This window comes from Balaenoptera borealis (genome assembly GCF_965194805.1).
Source record: "Balaenoptera borealis genome assembly, chromosome: 12".
NCBI lineage: Eukaryota > Metazoa > Chordata > Mammalia > Artiodactyla > Balaenopteridae > Balaenoptera > Balaenoptera borealis.
In genome coordinates this window covers 98,758,303-98,778,990 of record NC_138869.1, presented here as the reverse complement: position 1 = coordinate 98,778,990, position 20,688 = coordinate 98,758,303, and the positions used below count along the sequence as shown (strand labels likewise).

Below are 20,688 nucleotides of genomic sequence, written 5' to 3'. Positions count from 1 at the left end.
TGATTTTGCATAATTATCTTTATATTTTCTTCTAGGACTTCTGCAATCTCATCTTGCATCTAGATCTCATATTCCTGTGGCAATGATTCTTATATAGAGTGCAAGAAATAGATCTAATTTGATTTGGGGTCTCTCCACTACAGCTGCTGGCCCCTGTGGACTTCTTCCTCATTGGAAGACCCAGGGTGGTGAGCACGGCCGTGCTGGGGTCCCCCCCACTCACCATCTTGGTCTGGCGCTGTCCTGCAGGGCACAAGCTGTACAACTGTCTGCAGCTTCTAGTCTTATCTCTAATCCCGTTTCCCCTCTCTAGAGAGCTTTGGAAGAAGAAAATACGACAATATCACTGCCTATTTGCTTCAGGAAAATCCCATCTCATTGCCTCTGGCTTGAGGTTCTTCATAAGCCAGCCCCTTCCTTCCTACTCTGCCTGCCCTTCTCTCTCCTCTTGCACCTTTTACCTGACTCAACCACCATAAACTAGTTCCTAGACATGCACCTCCCACCTTCGGCCTTTGCGCGTGCCGGCCCCTCCTTGCTGAGCTGCACTTCTCATGCAGACTCACCCTCCAAGTCTCTGGGGAGACCTCACTTCTTCCACAAGCTTTCCTGGCCTTGGCCAAGCTTGGTTGAGCACCTCCAAAGCACGCTTCGGTGAATCCTGCAGCAGCGCTTCCATGCTTTAGCATTTGCTCCTCTCCCTACCAGCCTGTGAGATCTTCCAGGACGGACTGGGTCTGCGCAACACGGGGGCAGCACCCAGTAAATTTCTGTCAACTAAGCGGCATCACCCTCAGAGCAAGAGTGTTAGCGCCGTCAGCAACCGAGGGTTTATCATGTGCCAGCTTTTGTCTTTCCTTCAAACAACTCTGTGACGTGACTGCTATTACCATCCTCATTTTACAGAGGGTGGTAAAATGATGGGTCCAAGGTCTCACTGCCAGTAAATAGAGCCAGCTTTTTTTTTTTTTAATTATTAGTACCTTTAATTATTATTTATTTATTTATTTGGCTGTGTTGGGTCTTCGTTTCTGTGCGAGGGCTTTCTCTAGTTGCAGCAAGCGGGGGCCACTCTTCATTGCGGTGCGCGGGCCTCTCACCATCGCGGCCTCTCTTGTTGCGGAGCACAGGCTCCAGACGCGCAGGCTCAGCAGTTGTGGCTCACGGGCCTAGCTGCTCCGTGGCATGTGGGATCCTCCCAGACCAGGGCTCGAACCCGTGTCCCCTGCATTGGCAGGCAGATTCTCAACCACTGCGCCACCAGGGAAGCCCTAGAGGCAGCTTTTAAATCCAGGGCATCCTGATCGCAGACACTTGCTCTGAACCACCACTCCATGTTGACTCTATGCAAACACAGGGCTTAATTTTAAAAGGGTGGGGGGGTAAAACTGACAAGCCATTCGGTGTCTTTCCTGCTTAGGGTGTGTGCCGGAAGGGAGGGGCTGGGCCAGGAAAGGTGGCCCGAAATGTGATTGGCTAGATGGAAACAATGGATGTTGGGGGGGGGGGGGGAGCTAACAAGCGGTCACATGTGTGCCTTGGAAAGATCAGCGCAGAGAGCGGGGCAGTCCAGGGCTGCCTCCGGAGGGAGGGCAGGATGAAGCTGTTATGGAGAAAGTTCCCCTTGAGGTGGATCTGGTGTCAGAAGGGTCTGAAGCACAGATTCTGGAAGTTTCTAGGGCAGACTTTAGGGTTTACACCTTGGCTAGCTTCAGGCTTTAATTGTAAGTTTTGAAGCACAGCCCCAAGAGAGAAGCTGTTCCTTGAAGCCCATGTGTTAAGAAACACAGATGTAATACTGATGCCCAAAACCACTTAGGGGGTGATTCGGTGCAGGTTTCCCCAGCGATTTATTGGACAGGTCTGGAGATTTGCAAAATGGTTTTCATTCAATTCATATTTTGGTTCTTAATCCCCCTTCCTGCCAAATTCTTCACGTTTCAATTTGGTATTTCAGAACATATTTAAATAAATCATGAGAGCTTAATGGAAAAATCAAAATCAAATTAAATAAATGGGTTAACTGTTCAGCTGCTAGGTTTTACTTCAGCCATTACAGGGTCAGGAAAAACCACAGAGCAATTTAGAACTAACCCGTCTGCTTAGGGAGAGACCTCCATTATCAACCATTCCCTCCAGGGCATACTTAACCGGTCTCAAATGACACATGGAGAAAACATCTGCTCTTTGACAAATACCTACAAAGAACAATTCAAATTGCAAACCCAAATCAATAGCAGACATACATCCTGCTGCATTTTAAATAGATATAGGAACTCTAGTAGAATTCATTGCAAATCATTAAAGTTTATTTACCAAGCTTAATGCTTAGAGGGAGTTAAATTCCTTAAAATGGAGAGAATTAAAGGGGAAGAGAATCTGAGGGTGAAGAAATGTGTTTCCCTGAACTCATCCTTCTCTTTGGGGTCTCAAAGGTTCTCAAAGATTTTTAGGACTCTTTATTTCTCTCCCACCCCACCCGCTGCTTTACTAGCTATGTTGCTATTCCATCTCATATTACTGCTGCTGGACAAGGTTCTCGAAAAGGTAATTTCCGCTCATTTTGTGAGGCTGTTTTCTTGCCCTTGTTTCACCTCCCATCTTCCCTCCCTTTACTTTGATATGCTGAAGAGTTGTCTTAATTGCTGGTGTATTAGATTTTTCTGCAGTAACAACCCCAAATTTTAATGGCTTATGAAAGCAAATATTGATTTCTCCGTCATGGGACTTTAGGTCAGCTGAGGCTCAGCTGTGTCTTGCCTGAACTTGCTGGACTCCACTGAACTTGGCGAGGCTTGGTTTCAAGCTTCGGGTCAGGTTCAAGTCTGCTCCCTGTGTCTTTCATTGGGAGACCCAAGCTGGAGGAGCAATGGCCACCTGGGGCATCATTTTCTCATGGAAGATGGCAGGAATGCAAGACAGGACGCAAAAAGACACAGTGCCTCTTAGAGCCTCTTCTTAGTACTGGCGTGCTACCATGTACGCCGCATCCCGCTGGTCAAAGCGCACCATGCAGCCAAGCCCAAAGTCAAGGAGATGGGAAGGCATATCCCACTGTGGGGTGTGGGCAAGGAGCATGAATACTGACTGAAGAATAATATAATCTACTCTAGGTGGGAGGGTGTGCAGTGCAGGATTCTCTCAATTGTTTTTTCTTGAGAAAAATCAAATAGCTCTTCAACTTTTATCATGCTGTTATGCTCTGCCCTTACCTTCAGTGCTCAAGGTTAGTGCACCCACTTCTCCGGGGAAAGAAGGCAGACTGAAATATAACTAGTCAATAGTAATCATGGAGGCACTTAGAATTTATTGTGTGACTACACATGCACAGGCCCTTTATGTGTAATTCATATAGTGAATGCTCTTTTCAGGCTTTGCAAACAATACAGCTTTTTATGACTGTACTTAATTTCTACTTCAGTTTCTGTTTAGTGCTCCCATTCCAAAGAGCTGCAGAAACTTAGTCATTTTGGGGTTGGGGCTGGTGGAGTGAGGTGCCTTCATTCACACCTGGTCTCTGGACAGGGATGTGTGTGGCACTGTCTCTCCCACCTCATTTTGATGAGGCCCCTTGGGTCTGGCTCCCCCCCTCAGCCACTCCTTCGCCTTTCTCCAGAGATCAGAAAATACCAAGCTGTAGTTTCTTCCTTGATATGCCCCCCTACTAATTTCTGCTCTACTGCTTCCCATCATGCTGGGCTCAAGGGACTTTGAGGTCTTCTGGACTTTGAAGGTTTTACATGTGTTCTCGGATCTTTAAAGCTAGCTGGCTCTCTAGCCATCATCTCCCTTCTCTGGGGTTAGCTCAAGATGGGCTGGGGAGGGGCAAGAAGCAGGGCTCTTTCTGGAACCACACGGTTCAACGACCAACCCTCTTGACGTCTATCAGTTTCTCTCTTCTCTCAACCGATGGGATTTTATCTCAGTTCAGCTGGGCTGACCTGGCTGCAGAGGGTCTTCCCAAATGCACTGTTTAGGGCATAATTTTACACTCTGAGACCTTCACCTTCATCACAGGTAGAGAATTTGATGTTGAGGCAGCTGAAGTCGCCACTGCCCAAGGTTGACTAAGTTTGGAAGCGGGGGAAGGGGAACTTGTTGAATTTTAAAGCTGGCCCCCGCCTCCCCCAGGCTAACCTGGCTCTACAGACAAAGAAATGTTTTCGAGCAAAAAAAGGGCAAAGTGGGGATCTTTTGGCATCTCAACTCTAGTATGAAGATCGCAAGGACTTGTGTAGGACCAAGTCAAAGAGCATTTCTATCTCAGGACCTTCCGTCGGGTGCTGGGAGAAGGTCTCGGATGTTGGGGCAGAGTGGAGATGGAGCATTTTCAGATCTTATCTCTAAGACTACAGAACACAATCCAGATGGAGGGAGTCTGAGGCAAAGTTTCAGCCTTCCTAGAACTGGATCCACAAGGGTCCAAGGGATTGGTGGCTCACACTGGACTCAATGATTGGGTTTGGGGTTTGGAAAACAGGCTTTAGTTTGTGTGCCAGGAAAGCTGCGCTTACATGTGGCAAGGTTCCTCTTTTGGGAAGGACCTGGTAAATGGAGGCTGTTGTTCTGTCTTCTCTGATTTCTGCTGCAAGTAGTATTTCTTCCATTTTAAGAGATTTTACTCCATTGCTAAGCACTAGGAAATAAACTTCTGTGATTTAATTAAAGCCACGTTCTCGCTCCCCCCCGCCCCGCAATACTGTCTACACAAATGGTTGACTTGGGCAGACATCACGTTCTCTTTATTCTCTGTTAAAACCACATCCTTTTCTTCTCTCTCACTCTTGGTTTCTCTCTCACTTGACATGCATCGTGGTGGTGTGCCCAAATATTATTCTTGCAAGATAGTATCACCAAGGAACAGGGAATAGGAAATCAGACATTCTTTTTTGTGTAACTGTTCACCTTTTTTCAGCCTCTACACATTTGGAAGGAAGTTGGAAGTTACAACACTCTCTGAAGTATGACTGTTCACCTATTACTTAGCTTCCCTAAACCTCATGAAATAATGATAGGAATATTGACTGGGGAATAAAAAGTGAGGGGAGGTCCAAGCTGCATATATGGCATATCCCATTTGTGTGAAAATATATACATAAAAAACTTGCTGGAAGAAAACATACCAGCGTGTTGATGGTGGTTGTCCCTGGGTTGTGAGATTATGGGCAAATTTGAATTTCTTCTTTATATTACTCAGCTTGACTGCTCTTCTTTTTCACTAAACTTGCTTCCAAATGACTTTTTCTGTTTCCAGAATTACATTCATTCTCAAAGACAGAGATTTGCTTTTAACAATATTTTTAAAATGTACAGCAGGCCTTGAAGGAAATTACAAAAAAAGATTTTCAGCACAGTTTTGAGCACTGGCAATTCTTGGCATAATTGGATGAGGAGACTGATTTGAAGGAACAGCATTCGTTTTGTTATATAATTTCTGGCAGCATCAGACATGATGCTTTGATAATTATGTCCATAAATTGAAAGAAAAGATAGCTTTTTCTACTGTTCAATTTTTTTTTTAAACTCCAGATCAATGTACCATGTGAATGTAGTAATTTAACCAGTCATCTGGAAAATTCCCGTATATGAAAAGTAAATATGTACCTTAAAAACCCCAGTTCATTGAGTTCTTTAATATAAAGCAAGTCTTTCTGCTAAATAAATAAAAAGAGGAACTACACTGTGTTTGAAACTAAATTGTGAAAAAAAATGTGATTCTGAAGAATTGTCTCTGCTCTCAAAGATAGAATACGAAAATCAAAGATTATTTGCTCTCATACATAAAAGTATGTTTTATTAAGAAAAATGAGACATTTAGAACTGTAACATTGGAGTAAATATGAACTTTTCACAGGTTTTACTTCGTAGATATTTTAACTAGGTAACTTGTCTGGCTCACTTGTATTTTTATTAACATATTTTGGATGGGAAAGGGAAATTCTTACTTTCAATATCTTGTGGAATTGATAATTGAATATTATCTTTATCAGAAGAAGACAAAACATATGAAATTGAATGTTAATAACTCAAAAATATTTATCTGATTGACAAAAACTCAATCACATTTGCCTTCCCAATGAACATTTCATAAATATTTGAAGGCGTCTTGTGGCCACTGTGTGCAAAGCCTTTTGCTGGCCCCTGTATATGCAATAACAGTGTGCTCCTAAGTAAATATGAAGCCCTGTTCTGATAAGAATGGGGGATAGTGGTACAGAATATATGTAATTAAGAGTTTTATTGCCTATACTATATTCATATGGTCCCTGTTCTCAATGACTTCATGGTCTTATTGATAAGGTTTCAAATATGCAATTTTTAAATAATACATCAGGCTGAGTTCTAGAAAGTGTTATACTGAATATAAACAGGTGCCAAAATATAGGACACAAAGAAGAAGGGTTCTGAGTAGTCAAGTTGTAGAGGGTCTGAGATAGCCAGGGAAGTTTTCATGAAAGAGGTGGTCTTGAAAGTTATAGCGTGCAAGGATCAGGTAGTAATCTGGCTATAGTTTGGATTAGACCTTACAATTTAGATACGGTTGTATAACAAATAACCCCCCAAATCTCAGTGACTTGCATCACAGACATTTATTTTTCTTGCTAACAAATAACCCCCCAAATCTCGGTGACTTGCACCACAGACATTTGTTTTTCTTGCTCACAGATCTACAGGGCAGCTGAGATTCAGCTGATCTTGGTTGGACTCAGCTGGGCATGACTCCACTTTGGGCCTCCTTCCTCTGTCTCTTCCTGGGACTGGCACTTCCTGGGGCATGGTCCTCTCATAATTATGGCAGAAACGCAAGAGGCCAACTCAAATCAGGCAAGCACATTTAAAGCCTCTGCTGCATTATTTTCCTTAACATTCTGTTGTCCAAAGCAAGTCATGTGACCAAGCCAAATATCAATGGGGTGAGGAAATACTCTGCATTGATTCTTATGAGAGATACTCCAAGTCACATGGCAAAGGTCATGGATATATAATCCTATATAACAGGGAAAGAGCGAAGAATGGGAAACCATAATTCAATCTGCCACAGTCACATATTTGAAAAAACAGTGGAAAAATTGCAAACAGCACAGATAAGAACCCCCAGTGAAGAACACAGGTATAGATCATTGTGCTTAGTTGACTTGAAATGAAATGACTGATAGACACATTATCTTTAAGGTTTTGGAGGTTTGTAATAAGACTAATGCTGACTAGTTCGTCTTCCTGGATAAAAAAAATAATAGACCAAAGGTAAATAAGAACTTGAGTTGGAAGAAAATTTTCTCTATTTGATAGCTAAAATGCTGGCAGAAATTATTGGAAGAGGTGGAGTATCCATTTCTGGCTCTTCAGGGAGAGAGCTGTGTCTCGTCTCACAGAGGTGCCTGAACAAGGTGAACCCTTCAAGCCTTTTTCGGTTCTATGTTCCTGTGATGTCAGTGTTACTTCCCCTCCCAAAACCCCCAGCAGTGGCCGAGTGTCGAATGCCGCGTGACAAGACCCATGACGGTCTTTGCGAGTTCTTCTTTTGGTTTCTCTGGCAGGAAGTGATGGAGGAGGAGTGAAAGCCTGGAGATCTGCTTTGGGGTCATGGTCCTGGGATGGCTAATTGAGGCCAAGATACCACCCCAGGAAGCCTGGCGGCCAGCCCCTGGCAGCATCCCTGAGCTGAAGAGCGCTGTGTGGGCAACAACAGATGCCTGATTTGTGTGGCCAGGGCTTCAAACAAAAACCAGGGTCTACTTTCAAAGTTTCCATAGAGATCTTAGGCTCCTCAGAAGTCATCTAGGTGGAACTAAATGTTATTGAACCTCAGTGCACAGCGGGAATGGTACCAGCGACCTCCCAGGGCTGCAGTGCAGATTAAATGAAAAATACATGTAAAGATCCCAGCACCGTGTCCAGCACATACTAAGTATTAAGTAATCGGCAGCTTTTTAAAACTACCACACCAAAAGCATCCCATTATTTGGAAACAATCAGATGATATTTTTTTCTTAGTAAAATTCAGTTTGGTGCTACTTAGGCACTGCTAATCTCAGGCAGAATCTCAGACCCGTGGCAGGTCTGAGGCACTGGTAAAAAATTTCTGAGAGGCTCCCAGCAAGGGGAGTCTGGTTAAGAAACTCTTACAAAGGAATGTTTATTGAAAGGCAACATTATCTGGCCTTAGGCCCCCGCTGCAGAGGTGTAGAGGTAATTTGCACAGACCTCCCTGACCCCCATTGGTTTCCAGCTGCCAGACATGCACTTGACCGACTGGCCTGTAATTTGCTCCGTGTCTTACCCACCATTGTGGGCTCCCTCGTGTTAAGCATAATGGACCGTGAACTCTAGGTACTCAGTACATGGATGTCTACTGAATGATTGAATATATCCAGAATCACCCTATATCCTCAGTACATCCACGTCAGCTCAGGGCTTCACTGATTTTCAAATCACGGGCTAAAAATGAACATAAAGTTTATCATTATACCTTAGGGTATAGGAGGCATTCTATCTTCTAAGACCTTCACATTAGCTGAGTTTGAGAACCAGGACCCTGTGTTGAATTAGCTCCATAATGAACCACACTGGCTGCCCCTCTGCCAGGGACCTCTGGTTGACATTTGATTAAGCTTTGACAGACCCCTCCCCAGACGTACTGAGAACTTTTATTTCCTCTGCCAAAGCATAAAACTAGATTCAGGGGAACTTCCCCAGAAGAGGCCAAACCTGCCTCTCATGGGTTCCACATGAGAACCCACCAGAATGTCACCAGCCTTTGTAAAGTTCGCCTGGTTTTCTGTTCCCCAGCCAGCTGTACCTGTTCACACCACCAGGAGACCAGGCCCTGCTCTGGACTTAGGCCTTCAGCGTCACTGCTTCCTCTGCGGCTACCCAGAGGCTGGACTTCTTGCCTCTGAACTTGCTTCCCTCTGTCCTTGACCCTGTTCCTACACCGGCACCCCCCAGGCTCACCACTAATCCACATGCCAATCCCCTTATCTGGGAGGATATCCTAGATTTTGTATCTCAACCAACAGAACTTGAACTCGAGTCCTAACTCCCCTTCCCTCTCTTTCATGTATGAACTTTATGTAGCCATTTGCATTTATAGTTGTGCCTGTGGACGCAGACCCCTGCCAGCACCGAGCAGATCGCGTCAGAAGTGGAGCTGGTGGGCGGCATGGGAAGTGGGTGAGGGCGACATGGGCCTCTCTGCTAATCCTCTTCTTCCTGGCTTTGGAGGACACACGGTGCAGAGCAGTAGATCTCGGCCACGAGACAAACAGCAGTGTGAGATGTCGGGTGGCCACTGGCACCCACCCCCAGTTCGGCTTCAGTGGGAGGCGGAGTGGGTGATGGGGAACCGTAGGGCAGATTAGCCTCTTATGACTGGACAGAGGGGCACGAACGTCACAGTTCTGGTCAGCGTTCCCAAGAGAACACTGGCTCCTTTATTTTCAAGAGAAAGCAAAAATCTGGATTTTTTATGTGAAATATCCCAATTTTCAACACCGGCTGGCTTATTTTAAAAACTCTGGCTGATGAAAACCGCCCGTGGGTTGCTGGTGGGAGGACTGGCCCCCCCAGGCCCCTCACGAGAGGCAGCTCCTTGATTCCTTGGGGCGTCGTTCATATCCGCCCTTGCCGTGCAGAAGGCCCGCGGGTGAGTGGAAGAGCCAGGGTCTGAACCCGTATCTTTCAACTGCAAGTCCACGGTGAGTGGTTTCCCAGCTGTGGAGTGTCCCCCACACGCATCCCGACGTGCTTGTGCCTGGGACACAGAGCCTTCAACCAGCGCTCATCGACACTGCGTCCGCCAGACCCCAAAGGTCTGTCTGGGCTGACGGGTCTTAGCGCTCTGCCACGAAGCTCATCCCAGCACAGCGGGAGCCTTGGGGCCTCCACGGTGGCCCTGGAGCATCTCCTGTGTCCCCGCAGGGGTGGGGTGGGCCTGCCTGGGCGGTCAGAGGCAGCTTGGGGCAACTTAGGCCATGGGAGCGGTATGCCCGGCTCTCCTCCTCCAGCGTCCCTGCTACCTGGGACGCACTCTTCTCTCCTCTTTCTCCCTCACGTGAGCCTGGGGTGAAGGCCACCTACCACACTGATTCTAGCCTGAACTTGGACCCAGACGGTCTGAGTGTTAGCGCCGCCTCTGCTCTCATCTCCCAGCGTGACCCTGGACTCCCTCTTCACCTCATCAGGCCTTAGCGTCCACATCTGCAAAATGAGAGGCTTCTACGAGTGTATCTGTAGAGACCCCGAACGCATGTGACAGAAAACCCACCTCACGCCGGCAAAGGCAAAGACTTGAAATGATTGTTGATGTCCTTAAGTAAAAATAGTAGGGTTTTGAACACCATTTCTGTAAATTGGTCTCTTAGGCCTCTCAGCTCTGCTCTCCTCCCTTTTGGCTTCCTTTCAAGGTGACTGCTGGTCACTCCAGGTCTTCAACTTCCTGGACTCAAGTGCAGTGAAAAAGAGGAAGGTGACCTCTCTCTGAACAGCAGCAGCTGAAGGCTTATGGCGGGTCACTGGCTCAGTTTGCGTTGGGTGCCCGACCCTGGGCCTGTCCCTATGGCCAGAGAAACACAATATGCAGAACTGTGGCGCATACCCACCCCCCTGAAACACCCATGGGCTGGGCAATCTGGGAGGAAGTCAGGGTATGGCCAGAGGGGCAGAGGGGTCCAGGGTATTCAACTTCATTATTCATTTCATTTTATTTTTTGATATGTAGAACACCAAAATGCTACCCAAAGTCAAAACTATACAGAAAGGAAGGCTCAGAAAAGCATCCCTCCATGCTATAGTTCACCCCATCCCTCCATGCACCTTGTAGGAAACCAGCTACATTACTTTTTGGATTGTTCCTCCTGTGCTTCGTTTTGTAAAGAGAAGCAGATATATGCAAATCTTATTATTTCCCTTATGTCTTATATAAAAGATAGCAGATGATATATGCTCTTTTGTACTTGGTCTTTTCACTTCACGGTATCTCCTGGAAATCATTCTATTTCCACTCACAGAGCTCTTCCTCATATTTTTTAATACCTCATTACCTCGTTGTTTGTGTGTACCATATTTTATTCAACCAATCTCCTGTGCTTGGGCTTTTAGGGAGTTTCCAATATTTTGAAATTATAAGTAATGCTACAATAAATAATCTTGGGTATCTGTTTTTTCTTTTTATTGAAGTATAGTTGATTTACAATATATACATATAAATATATGTATATATATATTCTTTTTCAGATTCTTTTCCATTATAAGTTATTATAAGACATTGAATATAGTTCCCTGTTTTATACAGTAGGTTCTGGGTATCTGTATTTTTATATTGCTAGAGGTATATATTTGGAGTAAATATCCAGAAGAGGAATCGCTGGGTGGAAGGGTAAATGCATGCATGGGTTTGTTAGATATTGCCAAGTTCCCCTCCATAGGGGTGGTCCCATATCACATTCCCACCAGCAGTGTTCCTGAGTGCCTGTTTTTTTAGTCTCACCAACAGAGGGTATTGTTAAACTTTAGATTTTTTTTTTTTTTTTTTTGCCAACATCATGGGTAAAAAATGTTATTCAATGTGGGTTTAATTTACATATTTTATTATGAGTGAAGTTGATCATATTTTCGTATGTTTGAATTTTATATTTCTTTTAATGGATTGTCTGTTCATGTCTTTTGCTCACTTTTCTATTGGACTTTTGGTCTTTCTTAATTTTTAAAATATTAGATATTGGTTCTTCATGATCTATGCTACAAATATTTTTCTGTCAGATTTCATTTGTGTTTTGACTATGCTAAAGCTTTTTTTTGTAGTCAAATTTTTCAGTTTCTCCTTTGTAGCATGTAGATTTTTAGTCATATTAAAAAATATATTTTCCTACCCCAGTTATATAAAAGTTCATCCATGTTTTCTTTTAGTACTTGTGCAATTTCATTTTGCATCTAGATCTTTGATTCATTTGGCAATTATTCTTATATATCATGCAAGAAATAGAGCTAAATTTATTTTTTAAATGACTATCCAGTTAGCCCAAAACTAGTCAGCCCCAGTGATTTTGGGATATGTCCTTATCATAACCTAGATTTCTTCAAGTATTTGGGCCTATTTCTTGACTTCTCATTTTATTCCATTGATCTGTCTGTCTTTTTAGGTGTTGATACCACACTGTTTGGATTATAGAGGCTTCGTAGTGTGTATTAATACCTTATAGGACCTTTCCTCTTTCACAGAAGATTGTTTTCAAAAGACAGGAGTTATTATAGAATATTTGTAGGCTGAGGGAAATGACCAAGTAGAGAGATGAGTCAGGAGAGAGAGGGGAAAATTGTGATGTCCTTGAATAAGCACATCATAAGTGGAGAATTCTGGAAGGAGCCAGTGTATACAGATTCAGAAGTTGGTAGACTTGTTGGTGAGAAGAATTCTCTTCTGACTTTGTTTTCCAGTGAAATAAGAACCAAGGTCATCAGCTGAGAGCGGGGAAAGGGGAGAAGAAGGGAAATCACTCAGACGGTGCTGAGGGCCCACTTGAGGTCTGTGGTCATAAATAGAAAGCAAGATCCATCTGCATAGTTATGTGTTTTCCTCTAGCCTCACACAATGGCTGGAGCTTGGGAGCTGAGTAGGCAAGGAGTTGAGTTTAAACAGAGTTGGGATTTAGCCAAACAAGCATGACAAATGGAAACAGGGATTAAATAGTGAAGGCAGCACGGGTGCAAGTGAGCAGAATGATGGGCCAGGGATCCAAGTTGAGTAAAGGAGGGAAATAAGGACAGTGGGCCAGGGGGGTGGATGTGAAGAAGATAGTAGTGACGATGGGTTAAAGATCCTGAAAGGGTTTAAGAAATGTTGGAGTCTTTGGAAGGGGAGATGTTGCTCCTGGGGGTGGGTGGATAAAATGGGATAGAAGAAAGATGCCAACAAAGATATAAAAAGACTGAAGGGCCAGAATGTGGGCAGGTTGTCTTTGTGGTTGAGATGGTAGTGACAGAGAAACAGTGAGCCTCATCCTAAAATCTTCATGAGTAAAGGGCAGTGGCTGGGAGGTAGGAGGTGCCTGCAAATGAGAGTGGGGAGAGGGTGGGTTCTCAGTTAATCATTCCTCAAGGACTCACAGAATTTCAGCACAGGAAGTTCAGGTCCCCACCACCCCTAGGAGTCTCCTAATGCTCCTTTTCAGTCTGTTCCCCTGGCAACCTTCCAGGGTTGGATTAAGCTGTGAAGGCTGAATCTAAGAGGCTTTACTAAGAGATTTCTCTTTAAGTTTGTAGAGCTTGGCATTCCTTAAAACTCAAAGACAATTTGAGAGCCTTGAGAGAGATCGTAGAGAGCCAAGAGAGATGGTAGGGACACTTTTTGCAGGGCTGGCTCGAGTGGCACCATAGGAACGATCCTGGGATTCCTCTGCAGTGCAGGCCAGGTGAATGGAGAGGCTACTTGTTGTCATGCAGGAACACAAGGGGGTGAGCTTAAACCCTCCAAGGGTCAGTTACTCTGGACAGCCCACCCTGGCTACAAAACCAAAGCCATAGCTCTTACTAAAAGATCTCCTAAATGTTGAAAACTATCCTCCTACTTCAAGCATCCTGTTCCATCCAGACTTTCTGAGAAGCCCCAAACATCTGAAGTTAGATCCTGGAAAATGATGTGTCCCAGCCAGGTGAACTGGACCTGGGTCACCTTCAGAAGACCAAAGCTGTAATGAGCCCTGGTTGACTCGGTGACCCCAGTGTGGCTTTGGCCACGCACTTGAGGCTGACTGTGCCTGAGGCCTGTTGACAGGAAGGGCCCTAGGTCTTCATGAGGGAAAAATAGATAACGTGAGACAGTTAACCTTTAGGGGAGCAGGAATAATTAATGGACTTAGGATGGGGTCCATGTGTGAGGTAACAAATGGGACATGTGGAATGTCAGATCTGGGTCTTTGTTGAGAATGAAAGATTATGGTCCAGGACCAGTGAAGATGTTAGAAATAAGATTCAGATGTAGGTTATTTTCAGTTATGTATAGTAATTTGTAAGTTGGTGTAAAGGTAGAAGAAAAGTGCATACTGGACTTGGAGCCCACTGGCTTGTGCTCACGAGGACTGGAGAGAACAGGTGAGAAAAACCCCATCTCTGTTTCCTAGCTGTGTCTCAGGAGGTCCTGTGTGGAGGAGGGGCCAGGTCCTATCAGCTCTTACCCTCAGGCTGTAATTTGCCAATGGGATTGGGTTCCAAGATTGACAGATGGGGCCTGAATTGGGGTAGAAGAGGGGGAGGGGGTAGGGTGGGGAGGTTCCAGACACCTCCACCCTCACCCATTCCTGCGGCTTCCTTTGCTCAGAAAGAAGTGGTGCTTGGGGGTTCCCAGCCCTGAACTCCCATCCAAAAGAGGCACCTCAATCCTGTAGAAACACACAGACATGCACACATATACCCACTCCCACTTAGGCATATCCTCAAATCCACAAAGCCCAAGTTGTAATTTTTCTCACTCAGTTGCCAGCAGCAGCTGTGGATCCTCTACTCGCTCAGTGACCTGAAGTGAGAGAGAAGAGCCTCATCACCCAGAGAACATGAACCCCAAATGCCAAAGTTTGTTAAGACACGCAGATCAGTGGAGATGCTCTTTGACAAATAAAGGCTCTCCAAATCCCACAACTCGCACAGCTTTTAGAGGGTTATGTTTCTGTCTACAACACCCAGCTCCAGGCTCATGACTCAGGAAGCTCAGGGAACAAGTCTGAAGGCTCCAGATGGGAATCTGTGCTCAGCTGGTGGGGGGGGTCTTGGTCTTGCCTGACTCCCGCCCAGCTGCCCAGAGTCCTCAGGTCAAGAGTCTGGCCTTGTTTCCCAGCCCGACTTTCCTGTCCAAAACCCAGGCAAACATTGTCACATCCCCTGATGCCGATCGTCTACCTTCCTGACCCACCAACCCTGAACACACACACACACACACACACACACACACACACACACACACACACACACACTGTCTGCTTCTTCCAACTTGGACCAACTTACTATACTTCAGATGCCATTGAGATGTTGGCTTCTGATCCCCAAACATCTCACCTCTCTTTTTCCTGGTTGGCAAACTCCCTTTTACAGGTATACTTTTTGGACTCAAGTCCCCACACAAGCCTGCCTTTGGAATAGTAGACAGTTGACTGTGCTCTCATGTTTAACCCTTTCGGTAAGGTCTATTCTGTTAGCTGGGAGACATATGAAAGTTAGCCTTTAACTCAGTGACGTCACGGTATTTTGCTCTCGTGTAAGCTACTGTGTATGCGTTTTTAAGGAACTTTCTTCAGCTTGTTTGCCTCTCTGTTATGTAAGTGACCACAAGCAAATTTGAATCCTCTCTTCCCTTTCAGCTTGATGCTCACTTGTGTGGCCTAGAGGGTATTTATGGAATAAGTTTGGTAGGGTACCAAAGTGCGGGGTCACTGGGCTCTTCCTGGTGGAACAACAGAGTGGGCACAGATTCTGAAGCCCCAGCCAGGGACTGTGGAACAGAGCATTCAAAATCTGCAAAGTCCAAGACACATGATTAATTAACACTGGTCTCTTGGGTCAGGCCTATCTGGGCATCAATTCCCTGAGGTAGAGCAATAGAAATCTGAATATCACCCATCGGAATTATCATAAGGATTAAGCAGTGTGATGTACGTGTGTGGTGAGTACCGCTCAGTAAATGTTACTTTCTTTTCTCTTTCTGGTCCTAGTGGAATGTGCTTTCCATGGCACTGTTGATATCGGTTCTAGAAAATGAAACCCTTCAAGAAGCTCAGATGTGTTTGTGCATGAAGCACCGTTGCTGCATTTACCATTAGAGACGGACGCTCTGCCATCTCGGCTCTTCCTGCGGCAGCTGCTCACAGATCCGTTCGGGTGGGGGAGACTTTTCCTGGCCTTCCTCAAAACCATCACTAGTGCAGCATCCCCAGGGCTACGAACAGCAAGGAAATGAGGGAAAGCAAGCAACATCTGGTGTTAAACAAACACCGTCATCTTACAAGTGACTCATCTCTGGGATAATGATTCTTGCGTATGTATAGCAGAGGGATGTCAACCCCAGGACCCGATACTAGAGAATAAGCACCTGAAAGGCAGTCCTAGGACTTCCTGACAGCTCTACTGTGTCTCCAGCTGAATTCCATTTTGGAAAAAAGAGAAGGTGCTCATGTTCATAGCTTTTAGTCACACCAGACAGAAAGCTCACCTCCTGTTCTCTGTTCTGAAGAGCAGAATCCTGCAGACATACAGCATGATAGTAGGTCAGTGTTCGGGGTGGTGCCTGGCGTAGGGTGAGCTTGTGAGCATCTCCTGTCTTGCTCCCTCGCCCAAGGCCAAGACCATGTCTGTTTGTGCTGCTGCTGGTGCATTTGGGAGCTCCTGAGATGTTCTCAAGCATCACCCAGAGAGTTATATGTGTAAATGGCTAAGACAGACGTTTTACACCTTGCTTGGTTATTATGGGTGTTATACCCCAAAGAAGAAAAATGTTAATGAATCATTTTGTGACATTTAAATGACTCCTTATTAAGCTGTGATGGGAATGGCCTGCAGCCAAGTGGCGATGGAGAACTTTGTCCTTGGCATCCATTTGTTCAATCTTCTCTCCTCTTAGCATGATTTTTTTCTGTCTCAACTGAAATCCATCATCTAGCTTCATGTGAGGCAATCAGTCACCTGGCGCTGACCCAGGCCATCAAGGATCCTGTCTGTAAGGTCCCAGACAAGGCTGCTACCACCAAATGTTGTATCCTATGACATAAATGACACCATGGATGTGTTTGTTTTGTCCTGCATAGTGTTTTGAACAAAAATCAATGGTTTGCAACATTTAAGAGATTTCATATAAATATCTAAATTCTCAGCTTCTCTGGAAAAAAAATCCCAGAAAGATTTGACAATGCTGGGTTAACATTTTCACATTAGCAACTGTTGGCTGGAGCTGAGTAGTGGCTGCTCCTTTTAGGTGGGCTGTTGCTGTTCAGTTTGCCATGGGCCCCACTACTCCCTACTGCCTCCATTCTCACATAGGTCAAATTTAGTGTCAGGCAACTGGCTCTTTTTATGCATTCATGTTACCTTCATGGCCCTGTAAGTACCTGTTTGCAGTCTCTGCTTTAGACCTTCCAAGCCTCCAGTGATGCCAACCATGTAATCAGAAGATTGGAACTTTCAGTCCCATCTACCGTCCCCACTCCCCGAATCTCCAGGAAGGGGAGAGGGGCTGGAAATCGAGTTCAATCACCAATGGCCAATGATTTAATTAATCATGCTTATGTGCTGAAGCCTCCATAAAAAAACAAATGGAACCCTGAATAGCCAAAGCAATTCTGAGAAAGAAGAACAAAGCTAGAGGCATCACCCTCCATGGTTTCAAACTGTATTAAAAGCTATGGTAATCAAAACAGTAAGGGGTTGGCATAAAAACAGATACATAATTAGCAGAACTGAGAGCTCAGAAATACACCATCAATTATGACAAAGGAGTCAAAAATATGGTGAAGAAAGGACAGCCTCCTTAATAAATGGTGTTGGGAAAACTGGATAGCCATATGCAAAAGAATGAAAATGCACCCCTATCTTACACCTTACACAAAAATCAATTCAAAATGGATTAAAGACTTGAATGTAAGAACTGAGACCATAAAAATCCTGGAAGAAAGCATACATGCTAAGCTCTTTGGCATTGGTCTCTCTGATGATTTTTTTGTATTTGACACCAAAAGCAGAGGTGACAAAAGCAAAAATAAACAAGTGGGACTACATAAAACTAAAAAGCATCTGCACAGAGAAGGAAACTGTCAAAAAAATGAAAAGGCAACCTACTGAATGGGAGAAAATATTTGCAAATCATATATCTGGTAAGGGGTAAATACCCCAAATATATAAAGAACTCTTACGACTCAATAGCAAAATAAAAATTCAATTAAAAAATGGGCAGAGGATCTGAATAAATATTTTTCCAAAGAAGACATACAGATGGCCAACTGGTACATGAAAAGGTGCTCAACATCACTAATCATCAGGAAAATGTGAATCAAAACCACAATGAGATATCACCTCACACCTGTTAAAATGGCTATTATCAAAAAGACAAGAAATAACAAAAGTTGGCTAGGATGTTGAGAAAAGGGAGCCCTTGTGCACTGTTGGTGGGAATGTAAATTGGTGCAGCCACTATGGAAAACAGTATGGAGGTTCCTCAAAAAATACAAAACCAAAAAAACCTAGAACTACCATATGAGTCAACAATTTCACTTCTGGGTATTTATCCAGAGAAAAGGAAAACACTAAGTTGAAAATATATGGGCACCCCCATATTTATTGTGACATTATTTACAATAGCCAAGACATGGAATCAACCTAAGTGACCATCAATGTATGAGTGGATTTTAAAAAGTGACTTTATATATATATATATATATATATATATATATATATATATATATATATATATATATATACTGGAATATTATTCAGCCATAAAAAAGAAGGAAATCTTGTTAATTATGACAACATGGATGGACCTTGTTGGTATTATGCTAAGTGAAATAAGTCAGGCAGGGAAAGACAAACACCGTATGAGCTCACTCATATGTGGCATCTAAAAAACAAACAAAAAACTCATGGATACGGAGGACAGGTTAGTGGTTGCCAGAGGCAGGGAGTGAGGGGTAAACAAAATGGGTAGAGCTGGTCAAAAGGTACCTATTTCCAATTATAATGTAAATAAGTCATGGGGCTGTAATGTACAGCATGGGGACTATAGTTAATTACACCATATTGCATATTTGAAAGTTACTAAGAGATTAGATATCATAAGGACTCATCACAAGAAAAAAATTTTTGAAACTATATATGGTGATAGATGTTAACTAGACTTACTATGGTGATCATTTTGCAACATATACATTATATAACATTTATACTGCAATTTTTAAAAAAGATACAACCTTAAATTCTAGTGGAGGAAACAAAATATAAAAAGCAAACCAATATGTGAGATAATGTCATATCATGAGAAGTACTATGGAGAAAAATAAAACGGGGTAAAGGAGGTGGCAGAGGTTGACTCTTTTATATAAAGTAGTTAAAAGAGACTATTCTGGAAAGGTGATGTCTGAACAGACTTGAATGAAATGAGGGAGGAAGCCGGGCCGTGATTCAGGGCAAGAAGGTTCTAGAAGGACGGAGAGCAAGTCCAAAGACACAGGAAGGCGCATGTGAACAGGTCACTCCAGCGTAGATGTTACTGTAACACGAGGAATTCATCGGATGGCAGGTCTTCTTCACGTGGCCTTGGAGGAGTCTGGTGCCTGGAGGAACCCGGTGTGGGAGGAGGCTTTCCTCCAAAGCACCTCAAATCAAGTCTGAGGCCAATTTCTCTGTGTTTTGTTTTTCTGCAACTTGTACCTGTTGTGAACGACGTCTCTAAATGCTTCTAGTTTCTCAGAGGAGAAAAGCAAGCCAGCCAGAAAAGCACGGAAGCAAGAGGTCTTTCTATTTATTTTGTTCATTAAGTGAACAAATGAGCACATCACTGGAAAGTACAGGGTGACTAAGAAGTAGTCCAAAGGGAAAAACCTAATGGGGGAATTTTAGTAAAAAACATAATTTACATATCCACACTTTGGGTTTCCCTCTCAGCCTCTCTTTGGTTCTCAAAGCCCCTGGGAGAAGCTGGAGTGGTGGAGGGGGTGCCTGAAGTTCCCATCAGCTCGAGGGCAGGGCTGTGGGAGTGAGGCCTCATGACCCCGTGGCCAGTTGATAAGAGCTCTCCACACAGGGCTGTTTGTGGACCAAGAGGCGCTTGGCCACAAACCTTGACTCTTGACGGGGCTCAGCTGTGGTAGATTTGTTGGAAGGATTAGTTCAAGAGCATTCTTTTCGTTCAAAAACCCTTCTCTTGAAAGGAGGTTCAGAAGGCACCCTTGGGGCAAAGGGGAAACCCACCCTTTTCTTTTTATAGGACTTCCTCATCCATCAGGTCAGTCAACACAAGAGGCGAGAGTCTGGGTAGAGAGAAGGGTGCCCAGAGCAGTAACCATGGATTTTGCCCCCTGTCAACTAGCAGCAGTCACCAGGTGAGCTATTCCTAGTCAATCACAAACATCTTTTGTGTATTTGTGATGTGCTCAGCATTTGATAAGTGTCTGACGACTTCAAACACCAAAAATGTGTTCACTGGCCCCTCCTGTAGGACTTTCCCTCAAAGGGCATGCTTTACTCTCATTTCCTTTCTCTCCTGATCCAATCTCCACCTTCCCTGATTCCTATCCTCACTGTCCGTTCCCTCTTTGTAGAACTGCCCTCGAGCTCTGTACTCCACACCCCTCCCCCCCAGCCTCAGACCTTCAGAGAGAAATTGTGTAGAATTGAGAGACAAAGCAAGTTCCACTTGAAAAAAGAGTGTCTGCCCATGTAAACTTCTTCAGAACAATCTTTGCACAACGTACCTGCTGCTTAGTAAATGTTTAATAGTGAACTAAAACGTCCTCCTTTCGATGCCCATCCCCCAGAGCCCCTGCCCTGGGGCGGGGGAGGCGAGGAGAACTAAGATAACGTCGTTCTTCAGCTTTCTCCTCTCCTGGCTTCCAAACTGTGCCCAGGTTCTCCAATGTCCGAATTCCAAATGTGACGACCTGCTCTACTGGCAAGACCTCTGAGAGAAATAGAATAACAAGCCACAGTCCTGGTGTA

At 44.4% G+C, this 20,688-nt stretch overlaps 1 protein-coding gene across 1 annotated transcript in view; it reads left to right on the top strand.

Moving 5' to 3' along the window:
* The window catches only part of RNF182 (ring finger protein 182), a 154,936-nt gene extending 137,528 nt beyond the window's left edge, over nucleotides 1-17,408 (top strand). The window contains exon 3 of the mRNA XM_082345444.1: nucleotides 15,699-17,408. Within this exon, the coding sequence (XP_082201570.1) occupies nucleotides 15,699-15,726 (28 nt within the window). The 3' untranslated portion in view covers nucleotides 15,727-17,408. The remainder of the gene's footprint in view (nucleotides 1-15,698) is intronic.
* The last annotated feature ends 3,280 nt before the right edge of the window (nucleotides 17,409-20,688 follow it).